At 46.6% G+C, this 13,914-nt stretch overlaps 1 protein-coding gene across 2 annotated transcripts in view; it reads right to left on the reverse strand.

Annotated features, from left to right (window-relative positions):
* The window catches only part of ATXN7 (ataxin 7), a 91,102-nt gene that overhangs the window by 10,094 nt on the left and 67,094 nt on the right, over window positions 1-13,914 (reverse strand). For both annotated transcript variants that reach the window (XM_036117110.2, XM_036117111.2), the window contains 6 exons: window positions 11,788-12,040; window positions 9,467-9,726; window positions 8,677-8,759; window positions 4,503-4,768; window positions 2,772-2,970; window positions 2,294-2,415 (listed from right to left, as the gene is read on the reverse strand). In XM_036117110.2, the coding sequence (XP_035973003.1) occupies window positions 2,294-2,415; window positions 2,772-2,970; window positions 4,503-4,768; window positions 8,677-8,759; window positions 9,467-9,726; window positions 11,788-12,040 (1,183 nt within the window). The remainder of the gene's footprint in view (window positions 1-2,293; window positions 2,416-2,771; window positions 2,971-4,502; window positions 4,769-8,676; window positions 8,760-9,466; window positions 9,727-11,787; window positions 12,041-13,914) is intronic.

The following is a 13,914-nucleotide window of genomic DNA, read 5'->3' on the forward strand; positions in this document are numbered from 1 at the left end:
CACTCTGGGAGTTTCCTTGAGTAAGTCAAAGATGCCACCTGAGGACTGTTCCTGAACTGAGAAGCACTGAGCTCCTTCCAGCGAATCTTCTGCCTGAGAAGCTCGCCTGCGTTGCCTGGCCTCACTCCCGGCACCTCTCTCTGAGCTCCTGTCTGCCCCAGGCCTGTGTGCCAGCTCACCACTGAGCAAAACGTCTCTCTGTTGTACTGGCTTTTTTAAAACCAAAGTTCATGTTAACAGAAAGGCATGATTTCCTCCTTGCTGGGATCAAGTGGTTGATGAGGCAGTCGGCCTCTGACAGAAAAAAGAGACTGTGGAGACAACTTCATGATTCTGCATCTTCAAGAGGTCATGGCACAAAGACAAAAACCTCCCCACAGCAGCCACTATGAACCGAAACCATATTCACCCCAACTGCTGGCCATAACCCACTTATCAGTATAATGGGAATAAGTCCTTCTGAGGACCCTGCTAAACTCTTAGAAGGACACTAAATCCACAGCTTGGGGAGCTCAATGAACTCTTCAAGTCCTAACAGATCATCTGAAGAAATAAGCAGCTGAGATTTCACCTATTTGGGGGTTTTCTGATGTGGAGAGACCCCCAGAATCCCAACAAACCAGTGTCCGGACTCATTTTTCTAAGCAAAGACCAAGTTCCTTCATAAAGAGGGAAGAGGAGTCTCTTATCTAATAAAAGACCAGGAAGAAATGTGAACTAGAAAAGCAGAGCAGCATTGCTCTGGGTCTGATTTTCTAAGAGAATAAATCCAAGTCCTATTAATGATCATGAAGCTAGTTCAGACTGTGGACTATCTGAGGCCTCTGACCAGCTTCCTCTGACTTTATGAGGAAACCAAGGCAGTAAGGCAAATGGATGTACTGGCAGAGTCCACTCAGGAAGGCACTAGTAAATGATGCCCAAATGGAGAATATGGAATGACATGTGGATGACTGGACAGCCCCCTTCCTTTAGCAAAACTCAAGGTTTCCCAAAGTAGGTTCCACCCAATATTAGTTCCCTAAGATGCTCCCCTAAAAGAGGTTCCCAGGTCAAAAGAACTTGGGAGATATTCCACATTATACATGATCTCCCCTGCTTTGAGAGTTACAATGAACAGTGTGCCCCCTTAAAGGCTCTGAGAAGTCCCGCAATAATGAAAACGATTTCACTTCAGAAAAAGCTGAGCCTTTTGGCCATGAAACTCTTCTTCCACTTAAAATCCCATGTAGGAAACACTAGCACACATTGTGGCTCACAAGATGACTGTCTTATCTCATGCTGTAAACCAGAGAACATGGCTCCTCTTCCTGAAACCTTCGGCAGCTCCCCAGGGTCATCTGGCCCCTGCCAGCTTCTTGAGTTTCATCTTAGAGCATGCTCGCTTTCTTGTTTTTTCTCAAACAAGCCACGATCTTTTCTGACTCAAGACCTTGACACATATGGTTCTTTCTGCCTAGAGCCCACTCTACCCCACCACCCCATGGCCGTTCTTTCTCATCCATCCATCTTAGCTCAAGGACGCCTCTTCAGCAAGGCCTTCCCTGAATCCCTCTGGCTTCTTGTTTTCCCATCGCAGCTCTCTGTTAGGAACCAAACTGCCTCTGGATCCAAATCCTGGCCCTACTCACCAACTTGCTGTGTGACCTTGCTTTTTGGTTTCACTAGGTAAAAGAGGGATAATCAAGGTCCCCCAAGACGGCATATTGTGAAAATTAAATCTAAGTTGTCTGGCATACAGTAAGCTCTCAGTAAGTGTCAGTGATTCTTGCTGCTTCCATGATCTCACTTCTGACAAGCTATAACTTCTCCTGATTTTCTGCTTAGTGGTTTTTGTGTTTCCCCTGACATGTGGGAGTCCCTCTGCCTGGAACCACAGCACCCAGAGCAAGACCTATTTGCTGAAAGAGTGAATGAATGAATGATAAGGGACCTTCTCAGGGACAGTCAAAGGCCACGTTTTCATTTTAGATAAGCTTATCTTGTGGCGCCTGGGTGGCTCAGTCAGTTGAGTGTCTGACTCTTGATTTCGGCTCAGGTCATGGTCTTAGGGTCGTGGGATCAGGCCCCGCGTCGGGCTCCGGGCTCAGTGGGGAGTCTGCTTGAGATTCTCTCCCCTCCCCCTCTGCCCCTCCCCCTACTCGCTGGAAAATAAATTTTTAGATAAGCTTATTAAATCACCATCATCATCATCATCATTATCAAATCAGTCCCATAAGAAACAGAGAGGATGCACCACCGGGTAAAGTCGGTCCCCTCTCCGCACTCCAGAGGTGGTGGGACAGGCACTCACTTCCACAGCTGCGCGTTCAGATGCTTCTCCACCATGAGGTTGAGGGCGCAGCGAAGCCGGTTCCACCTGGAGTCAAACACGTAATAGCCTCTTCCAATCTGCCGGCTCCCGAATGTGCAAAACTGCAAGAGAGAGCACAACCGCACGTGCTTGCTCACTCTGACAGGAGCACAGGTGGTGAGGGTTCTCTCTCCTTCAAGAAAGGAGCTAACCATCAAAGAGCTTACTCTGAGTATCGTAGGCTGTGAAGCATGAGAGTGAAGATGCCTAGCCCTGCGTTTCATGGAAGAGAAAGGGAGAAGAGGTGTCCCAGGAGAGAGTGCATGCCGCCTCTGGGGCGCCCTGTTCTGAGCTGCTCTCACACCTTGACCACGTCTCCCACACGTATGGGCATGCCAAGGCCCCTGGCACGCCCCCCTGCAGTGCCCTGTCCCTGCTGCGTGGGGAGGGTCAACACGGGGGTACATGTGGAACTTACAGATGCTGGCTGAGGATGATGACCTGAATAATGACAGTCCAGTTTTTCAACAGACTCTTCTTTGTCATCGCCTTCTCCCTCCTCACTGGATAACCGAGAAGCTGGCTCAGTGGCAGGCAGGGGAGGGTGTGGAGATTCATGGACTGGAGGAGGGTCAATGGGGGCACTCCCACCTTGCTGAGCAGGGCAGCCTGGAGGCCTTGGTGAGTAGAAAGTGCAGCACCGATCAGATCACACATCTGGGAATCAGCCGCCTTAACCCAGATACAACAACGTGTCTGAGACCACCTAGGGAGTCCTGGGGTCCCCCACTAGCACTGGGGGCAACAGACGCTGATCAGGTGGCCGGGGAGCAAAGAATCCACTCTCCTGAACCGCACGACGTCACATGAAGCTGTCTGCCAGATCTACCCAAAGGTAACTTGTAAATGGTTCTCCTTTCTATAGCTGATCGAATGGCCCGGGGCCTCTTCCTATTCTCCCCAAAGAACAGGAAATAGAAGTGGAACTTAAGAGAAGTCTTTCTTTGATTCCTCTTCAAATTTCACCTGGACTTGGGTTACTGAGGCAATAAATGAGGTTACTGGCAATGTGCTCTATAACCCTGAGAGGGACAGGAGGTGATAAAAGGAAGAGGCAGCATGACCACGTGATGTGGAAAATCTACGGCCTACAACTCAGGGGCAGTACTGTAGGTTTCCTACATATATGAATGCCTGGTGATTCTAGAATTAAGCTTACTTTTTTATAGATGGAAAAATTTCAACGAGAAGATGGCCAGAGAAAGGACTTGCCACGGAATGGGAGCCTGGGCTTGGCCACGTTCTGGGGCGCCGCCTCCCACTGCTCCCCCACCACGCTACTCACAGACCAGAGGGCCCGTGTTGGGAGTGGCTCCACCACACACGTGGGTTTCCGTGGGCAGCACTTCTACCCCGATGCGACCATGTCAAGGAAAAGGCACAAGGGGGGAAAGGCTGGGCACAGCAGCCAGGGCTTGGCACGTTCCTAAGCAGAAGCCCTTGCTGCCGGTGTCCGACAGGGCACGCCCTCACTCTCTATACCTTTCTCTTTCCCTTCCCTCTAGAAACTGGGGACAAAGTGCTTTACTTCAACTTCGTTAAATCTACAAGCACAAACACACATAGATTCAAGTCCACCTTCACTGTCTCCGAGGAACGTACATTAAGTTCTCGTGAAACACTCTGAGATCCATCACTTACGAAATGGCTAAAACGCCTAATATAAGGTTAGGCCCAGGTCTCGAATGAATGAATGAAAAAACAGGTTGATAAATGGATGCTGTAAAAACTCAGGCTGAATGCCCATCCCCAGCAAGGACTTCCATGGCTGTGTTTTGCAAGAAGTGAGACAAGCGAATGGGAATCTGCTGCCAAAGCCATGTGAGATATTCCAGGCACTAACCTGCAGTCAAGACCCAAGTCTCAGCCCTGCTCAATGGGGTTTAGAGACCCCTGAAGTGAGCAGGGGGTGGAGATGATCATTCTCGCTTCATTCTGGGCTTGCATTTGGCCGAGAAGAGCCCTGGTTGAAACTTACTGATGAACTCAACAATTTCTTTTCCTTAAATTAAAACCCAATCAGAGAAATCTCTCATCTTCTTAGAGTGAGCCTGATGCACACTCCTCGACATCATGACTACACTGGGGCTTTGTAGCGTCTGCAAGTCTGTTCTCTGAAGAAGGGAGAGCGCTGGAGGATTTGGCTTACCTTGGAAGACTGGGGGTGTGAGGTTTAGGTTTACTAGCTACGAAAGGCTTTGATTCAGAAGGAATCACTCCGTGAGAGTTTTGGTGTGGCTCCTGTGAAGGTCTAGGAGGGGCAGGCTGCGGGTCCCTGAGAGGCTGCGTTGGTTGCTGAGAGTCCGGATGGCGAATCGATTCCTTTTCCCTGGTTTTGTTTTTGTGCTCGGCTAATAACACATCAAATCGTTTTCTTCTACCCTGGACAGCCCTCCGCTGAGTTAAGGAATGTGTCTACAGACCAAAAAAATACAAAAACTGAGGAATCTCATCAATAACTGTTTCTCTGTCATATATCCAAAAACACCATTCCCAATTTAAAACAAACAAAACAAAGCAACAATCTGGACCATTAGCATAGTTAAAGGCTGCTCACCATTTGATAAGCTAAAAATCATAGGAGTGTGACCTTTTTTCTTTTGCTAGAATAGAATCCAGGCTCCAAATATATGAGAATGTGGTGCTGTTACTTCCACCAGGAGAAAGAAGGAGTGTTAGCTGTGCCACCTGGTATGTAAGTGAATGGCAAACAGTAGAAACAAACAGGTGTTAGGGACTCATGCTTTGTGCCATTGTAACAGCTTATTTATCGGGGCTCTTACCAACTCAAACAGAAAAATCCCTCTTTGGGTTATTTAGATTTTAAATATTAAAAGGGATAAAGCACTTATGCCATAAAAATGTACCAGAGGGGTGCCTGGCGGGCTCAGTCAGTAGAGCGTGAGACTCTTGATTTTGGGGTTGTGAGTTCAAGCCCCACACTGGGCGTAGAGCTTACTTTAAAAAAATGTATCAGGGACTCCTTTTTCAGTAACAGCCAGAGAATAAAAATTAGACAAGTGTTTCTATTCCAGTGAAAATGCCAAGTCAGGAGAGAAAGTGGCTCAAAGCATCCTGGAGGTGGGGAGTGCTTTGGCGGAGGAAGCCTGGACAGAAGCAAAGACTACAAGGCCGAGAGGAGTGAGGTGTGAACCGGAGGAGATGAAGCAGAGTCAATCCCTATAAACACTCACTATGCAAATCAAGAAAATGGGACCGACTGCATTTCTGGATCTTAAGACAACATCTCATTTCAGAATTAGGAAATGGGCACAATGAGAAAAAGAAGGTCAATCCCGAGGTGTATCTTATAAAAAATGTCTATACTCCAAATGCATTTGATAATTCCTCTTTTTGTTTGTTTGTTTTTTAAGGCTCACTTGGGGCTAATACTATTCCTAGAAGAAGATAAAGTCAAGTTAACTGACTATTCCCTACTGCTGGGGTCTTAGTCTGTAAAAAACGTAAGGAGACAGTGGCCACAAATCACATACTGCAAATACAAGTTAATTCATCTACAGGTTTCCTCCACTCTTTCATGTTACAAAAGTAATGCAAATGTACTTTGTGTTTATGGCCTTACACATTATACAAATGTGTTATTGCTCTAGAAGTTTAGAGGCTTGATTTGAAGAATAACCAGATTTCCACGGAGTTCCCTCCCCATCAGAACTCTTCAGGGCTACCCAAGTATCACAGGACAAAGACTGGGTATGTAACTAGGCTCCTGCCCCCCCCAACCCCCCCGCCCCACTCCTTTGGTACCAAGTACCTCCTCCTGCTTCTGCTCCTTAGCCTCCTGGCGGCCCTTTCAGACCCGAACGTATGTCTATTCCGCCCCATCACTGAGTATTTACACAGGCTGCTTCCTTGGTTTCTCCCACCCCTTTTTGCCCAGTTAAATCCTGTGGATTTCAGCCTAGTATTCCTATGGCAAAGGAGACGTGAGACTTCCCTGGCTCAATCCCCTACTGAAGGCTGCCATAACATAGGCTTCCTTCCTGTTTATTACCCATCAGTGGTAACTTCACACATGTACGAATGATTATGAAGGTAACCTCCCTCTCGTTCACTAGACTGTAAGCCCCTCAAGGCTAGGGACTGTGCCTTGATTCTGTTAAAGCCTGTATCTACTGAGACCCAGAATGGGGCCTGTGCTCAGATATGTGCAATCAACTTTCCACAATGACTGATGGGGCAAGGAAACCAGAGCCAAATTTCGTCTGCGTGGAGGACAGAGAGGACATGAAACAGGACATCAGACAGACAAGGAAGTGAGGGGACCGAGAGGGTGGCAGGCAGACAAAGGGGATGAGTGACAGACTGGGCAGCAGCAGGTCCCCAGACCCTGAAGAGGAAGGACTACGTTCTTGGTCTGAGGCAGGACAGACCTGGGCGGGAAGGTGGGAGATGTTCAGCGGGGAGGCTCTCAAGCACGGGCAGCCCTCCACAGCTTAAGAGATGCAGGCCAAAATGGAGGCAGGGAGCGGGAGAAGCAGCGGCAAACAGAACGCAGGAGGAGAGGAAGGGCCACCTGTGAAAGGACAGGCCTGCCACCTCTCTGCTGACCTGGGACACGCCAGGGCTACAGATGCAAACTAACATGAAGGCAGGCCCCGCACCGTGCTACGCAGACGACACCCTTCACAGAACACACGGAGAGCACACACGACTTGAAAAGGAACACGGGACGACAATGCAGGACCCGTATGAGGTCTGTTCACCGTCAATAAAGGCTCAGAGAGAAGGCTGGTCAATCCTGCACATTACGAATTGATAAAGCTTTTGGTCCACTGGCATGCCCCGGAGATGATTAAAGGCAAGCCTTTTGGATGAAGCAAGCATTCTTCATCGACCACAGGCACCCTAATACTGAGAGATCCAGGGTCCCGAGAGCCAGGGAGGCAGCAAGAGAGCCGAGAGCAGGCGGCAGGCTGAGTGGGACCAGGCCATGGTACCCGGCCGAGGCTTGCGCTTACAAACTCCCAACGGGGCAGCTGCAGCGGGCCACGGTTCTCCAGAGCTCGAAGGGCTACCTTCCAACAACACACGGTGCTCTGTGTTCAACTAATGTTATATAAAATAAAAGCAGTTTGGCCGGAGAAAGGAGATTTTAGCCTAGGGAATTCAAGGGTCAGGGGCTTGGGGTGAAGATATGTGCGAACCCCTGAGACAGAATGCAAAATTCAGAATATATATGTGTATACAGGTATTTTTCCTTGGGGAAAATGATCTGTGATTTTTTTTTAAGTTAGATATTTAAAGGAGCTCTTGGCCAACGCCTTTCCTTAAAAGCTGCAAAACCACTGTTGTAGGATAAAATCTACATGCTAAAATTAAATTAGAAATTTAAACTGAAATAAGAACCACTTAGAAACAACATTTCCACTTTCTGAAGATTTTAACATTCCTCCACTGTTAGGGGGTGGAGTAGGGCCTGAAGTCCTTTATTCAAACATAATCTTTGGCAAAATTTAAAATAATACACCAAAAATTTTATTAAATTTTTAGAACACTCATTTTTGTAATTCTCACCCCCTTCTCCAAACAAGTGTTTTTACAAAATTACTTTAAAGCAATGATTCTCAATAGTTTTTGAACCCTTCTGAAGGGTAGCTGGGGACATTCTCTGGAGAAAGGCACATAAGCACCTTTGCTCATTTATGCAGGGGCCACTGAAGCCACTCCACAGGAACTCCAACTGTACAGCAAATACACCACCTTCTTGTTAGCATACCGGCATTTCAAGGGAAAACTCAGGACAGAAAGGAGGATTATAATATTTTCTTCACTTAGTAAGATTGTATATTATCTAGTATTTTCTTAGAACTGGAAAAATGAGTCTATCTCAAAATCAGAGGATTTTAAAGTGGCTCTTTAAAATTTAAGAACCACATACTACACAAGCATTTTAAAGAATATTCACACATAGGCAAAGGAAATTTCTGGACTTGTTTTAAGTCCATACAATTTAAACCACAGTAAAGGGTAGCCTCTCACATTAAATTTCTCTGCAGAAATACTAACAGTCTTTGAAAATAACAGACTGATTAGGAAAGAACACTATTCCCCTGGGTATGACACTGGAAGCTCACTGGGGGCAAAATGCCTCTTACGATTGCAGCTTATCACAGAAGATATCACATTTTCTGAACTGCAGGCATTCTTCATCCAAGCCCAGCCATCCCCTCGTTTACAATCCCCTCAGAACAATGCACAGATCAGATCCCCTCCAGGTTCAAGTGACTTGAGGGGCCATGCCACGGACCCCAGCTCCTTGTGCTTACCGGAGAGTTTCCAGTCCCGTCCAGGAGGCCACCTACCTTGCATGTCAAAGACCGGGTGCAGGGCTTCTTGGTGTCGAGGTCGATGACCCCACAGTGGATGTCAGGGTCAAACTCTCTTTCTGTCAAAAGCACACAGACATTACCACGGGTTCACCAAACATTCCTTCATTTTGAAAACAAAAGGAGCAATCTCAAAACAGACAAATTATAACTTGAATAAAATCTACGACATCATCAATAAGTATAAACTCTACAACACGTGAGCCCTGCAAAGCAGCGGACACCACAAAGAGAGCGGGGGACTATCGCCATCACTTGACAGGAAAGAGAGTGTGCAAGTCAGCACTACCACACCACTCCATTCACAAAGACACCCCGAGAAACCTAGTTTTACAGCACCTACAGACCCATGTACTTTTTTTTTTTTTTTTGGAGACCCATATACTTTTAAAAGCAAGAGTGAAGAGGACAGACATTATACTTAAGGAACTTCCTCCTAAAGCTGAAGCTGACCAGTCCTTTTTTTTTTTTTTTAAATATTTTATTTATTTATTTGACAGAAAGAGAGTGAGAGAGGGAACACAAGCAGGGGGAGTGGGAGAGGGAGAAGCAGGCTTCCCGCTGAGCAGGGAGCATGACATGGGGCTCGATCCCAGGATTCTGGGATCATGATCTGAGCTGAAGGCAGACGCTTAATGACTGAGCCACCCAGGCGCCCGAAGCTGACCAGTCTTAAAGAGAGGACTGACAGACAGCAGCCCATCTGCTCCCTCATGAATGCCCAATTAATATACAGAGAACATTAAGACAAAAAATGTGAAGTTACCTGATAATCTCTTATTTAAAAATTTCCTGTTATTGGAATTATCTTCAGACTTCTTTTCCAGAGTGGATGGTGCAGGAAGCCCTTTGCCATTCAGAATCTGTCCAGGTGAAGGCAAGGTTGGCTTTGGTATTGAGGAGCAGTTAAGGCCAGGCTTGACTGAGGAACTCACAGTAGCAGGACAGGTGGGCCCCACCGCAGATTTCAGTAGTGTGCCATCCATCTTCGGATGAATCTTTTCCACTTTGACAGAGGGCGTCATGCTGTCAGAGGGGGAGCAGAACATCAGCTCCTGAGGGCCCCATAGCCCCAAGGAAGTGGGGAACTAGAGGGCAGAGGGCAGAGCCTCCATCTACCCATGCACTGCACAGAGCTAGGGCCCCAAAGGAAACTTATGAAAATGTGTTGGGACTACCCAGGAAACTCAGGAAGATTCATGATGATTCAGTCTCTAAGCCCTCCTGGTGAAGCAAAAAGCTCCAGTGGACCGTCGGATTTACCTGGTCTTTCACCATCCAGGATAATCTTACACATGAGGCTATGGGAGACCTACACCTGATACCCAACTCAATTCCTGCAAGAAGCAGAACATAAAAAGGTCTAAAGGGACCAAAGACTACCTGCAAAACCTTTAGAGAATATCTTTTGAGAACTATCATTTTTAAGAAAGCATTCGTCAAAATTAAGTAAAGTGAGTGAACAGAGGAAAGAATAATTAGAATTAGAGAATATGTCCAAGAAACGTCTCTGTGGACATACAAGAATTCAAATGAGCCTAACCGTATCTCCAAGAAGAGGCTTTTTGCCCCCGCCAATGAAGGAGACGGATGTTTAATTAGTTGTGTGATGTGTCACTGAGGTGCTAATTCTCCAGTCTCTGAGTTTCTATAATAAGAGCGCGGAAGTCCAGTGTCTGGCACACAGCTGGGGAGCCCCGAACACCTGGGCCACTAATAAAGAACTGCGTTTTCTGGGAATCTCACGTTATCATTCGGGTAGCAAATGTTGGTACAAAGCTAACAGTCGGCCTGGTCCGCCTCTAAAGCCCAGCTCTGTCCAAATAAAGAAGATGTGGATTGATGAGGTTTTGTAAACTTTGTTCAGTGAAGTCAGTGCTCCAGCAGCTGCTAAGCTGGCAAGTGACTTATGCACAGCACTGGCATTTTCTTTGGCTTTCAGACAGGTCCAGGAACGGAAGCCAAGCTTGCCGTACTTGTACTCCTGACAGATGAGCAGAGGCTGGGGGCTCAGCAACCAGGACAAACAGCACCGAACAGCTGTACTGGAAGAGCCCGACAGCAGCAGAGGCGCTGCAAGAAGCCATGGCCTCTCCCAGCTGGCAAGGTCCTCGAGCAGTAGCAGGTGTGAGACGCTGCCCTGAGATTAACCAGGTTATCAGACCTTGGGACGGAGATGTGGGGCATACCCTCCAAAAGGGAGGCAGGCCAGGGAAAAGCCACCCACCACCAGGGCCGAGGGCTGCCATGATAGGTTTCTGCGGAGCGCTTGGGCTGCTCCCTCACATGACCACAAGGAGCCTGGCAGCCTCCAGACCCACTGTACAAACGTGCCAAAGCCTTGCCTGGCAGTGGGAACTTCTTCCAGTCTTCCCCTGTCACTACTGTGATGGGAACCCAAGACTGTGGGGGAGGAAGCATTGTTTCCCTATTGCTCTGCAAGTTCCAGAAAATCCTGGCACAGCATCTAGGAATCACCTCACCTTTTTATTCCCACTGTTATCAACGGCAGCAGCAGAAGCACCAGTGTCCATTCATTTACTGTCTCCTGTGGGCCAGACACTAGGCCAGGTGCTTGACGCTACCATGTTAATTCTACTCCTCCCAGGAACTCTGCACTGTGGCTGTTATTCTCACACTGAGAGAGAAACGGTGCCTCGCTCAAAGCCCTGCAGTTAGGAAGTGACAGAAGGGGCGTGTGAACCCAGGCCTGTCTGACGGGAGTGCTCCTTGGCTAACGCTCCTCGACCTTATTATGTTTCCTTCTCCTTATCTGCAAAATGGGGATAACAACAAGACCTGCTTCATAGGATTGTTGTGATAATCAAATGACAGGACACAAAGAGAGCCAAGTTTCCATAGCTGGCCCACAATAAAGTATCAGTATTATTAACCTTACTATTACTATTCTGTAAAGCCTCCCCAAATAGGATAGGGAGACAAAAAGAAGCAACATCTATTTGCTTCCCCCCCACCACCAGCAGCCTCTCTCCCCCATTATCCACAGCACTCTCAGATGCCACTGGGGTACACAGCTCCACTTGCAGCTGGGAAGCTTTGAGAACGCTCTTGGATGGCCATACTCACATTCTACCATGGGGGACTCTACTTTGCTGAATGGGATGCATTGGCCTGGTGTTCCCCCTGAGCTGGAATTTCTCTTTGGGTGATTTCAGCAACTTGGAACTTAATGAGGATGCGCTTAGGACACCTCCACCGGAAGAGCGGCTGCTTCCGCTCCCGCTGCCTCCTTTGCTTTTGGACAGAGAAGGGAAGAAGGAAAATACTGAAGTGGGAGGAACGGCCGAAGAAGGCTTGCTGGACGAGCTATGTCTTCTTTCTGAAAAGGAAAACAGGAAGAAAAAAAAAAAAGACACGGTTTCAGGCAAGTGTCCAATGGAATCCTGGAAGAGTCCCCTGAAATCAACACATTTAGGTTCAAATATGCGTCACTAAGTGAAAATATATTTAACTCAGCAGCTTTCAGAAATGGCTTATCTAGGCCCCACAGACTTATTTAGGATTCTAGGAACTGGTCCTTCTGCTTCGGAAACATCTCAGCATAAAGCGGTTTATCATACATAGATAGCCATTAGGAAATTAAACAGCCATTCTAAACCTGAGAATATTTGGTTTTGCAGGCTAGAAATGAACCTCACTCCAACTTGCAGTTGGAGAGGCAAATTATTCATTCATCTGCAGAGTTGTACTAATTGACACTGCATGGATTTCTTTCTTCCTTGCTAGCATAGTATCTTTCCAATTTTCAGAATTGCAAAATGTTAAGAAACAAGTTGTACCTTTTTTTTTTTTTGTCACTACCCACCAGCATATGACACCAAATAAGAATGTTTCTAGGGTTATCTTATCATTCTTTAAGAATCTGTTCTGCAATTTTCCAGTGAATCACTTCCCTCCCTTCCTTTTTTTTTTTTAATAATCTCACTCAACTACAGATGGCATAGCTCTGGTTCACACCACTAAGATGCCAAAGGCGCAAGACAAAAATACCACAAATAGCTACGCCTGTTTTTTAAACCAGGAAGTAATTCATGGTTAAATACAGACTACACAGGGTTTAACTGAAAATAAGTCTACCCACTGGAGAATCAGGTTTTCTCGGCATAAGGCAATCCATACTAAATAAATTGAGAGCTGTTGAAGAATGCTACTATCTGAAACAAGTAAATTATTTAGTAACTTTATCTACTTAAGTACCTTATGATGGTAGCTTAGTGAGTGTCCTCAATTAAACTTGCAATTTAAAATGACACATGGCTTAACTCTACGTTTTAAAATACATGGGATCCAATATTTACTTATCACAATACAGAAGCTATATGAATATTTTAAAAATTAAGCAAACTAGAATCAATGATTATAAGCATCACACAAATGGTTTATTTCTAAAGGTCATTTATACCAGTCCTGAGGCTCTCTGGGAAGCTGAGATGACTTATTCCCAGGAGGCCATTAGTTCAATGACGCTTTATGCAGTACTTAAGAACCTATTTTACAGACAAAATTCCAACGTCCAACTGGACCACACAAGGGCCACAACCAAGTTAGGATGGCTAAACTGATAGTGATTTTTAAGTGCCTGTTGATTTTTTTTTTCCCTCTAATGAAAGTTGTGTGTATGGGAGGGAAAATTAAAATAACTTAAGTTTAATAATTTTCCAAATTTGGCACCCGAGAGGTCGTCGTCCCCCCCTTCTAATTTAGTTTCTCTCTCCTCTGTGATCCCCAAACACTGTTTGAAGATCCTTCCAAGCACCAGCACTTGTCAGCCAGAACTGTAAAAATCGGTTTCCAGTTCTGCCTCCTCCCTTGGTTGGTGAAGCTTCCTGTCTGGGTCATCTCTGCCCCTCTGAGGCATGGCACAGAGCAGACCTTCCATTAACATTTGCAACTATCGGTACAGCTTTTCTTGTGAGGAGGAGGAGTGACTGTCAAATGGCCCTAGACCAATGGTTTTCAACCCTGGCCACACACTGGCGTAACATAATGGGCTTAAAAAATACCGAGTCCCAGCCTCCGAGATTCTGATTTAACTGGTATGGGATGTGGTCTGGGCATCCAGACTTTTATAAGCGCCCCTGTGTGATTCCAGTGCAGTCAAGGTTGAGAGCCTTCCTCATACTAGGCTAATGCTCCAGAACCATTAGACATGGCCGAGTAAGTTAACATTTGTAGAGCACTGAGAACACCGCC

Source organism: Halichoerus grypus, chromosome 1 (genome assembly GCF_964656455.1).
Source record: "Halichoerus grypus chromosome 1, mHalGry1.hap1.1, whole genome shotgun sequence".
In the NCBI taxonomy this organism is placed as follows: Eukaryota; Metazoa; Chordata; class Mammalia; order Carnivora; family Phocidae; genus Halichoerus; species Halichoerus grypus.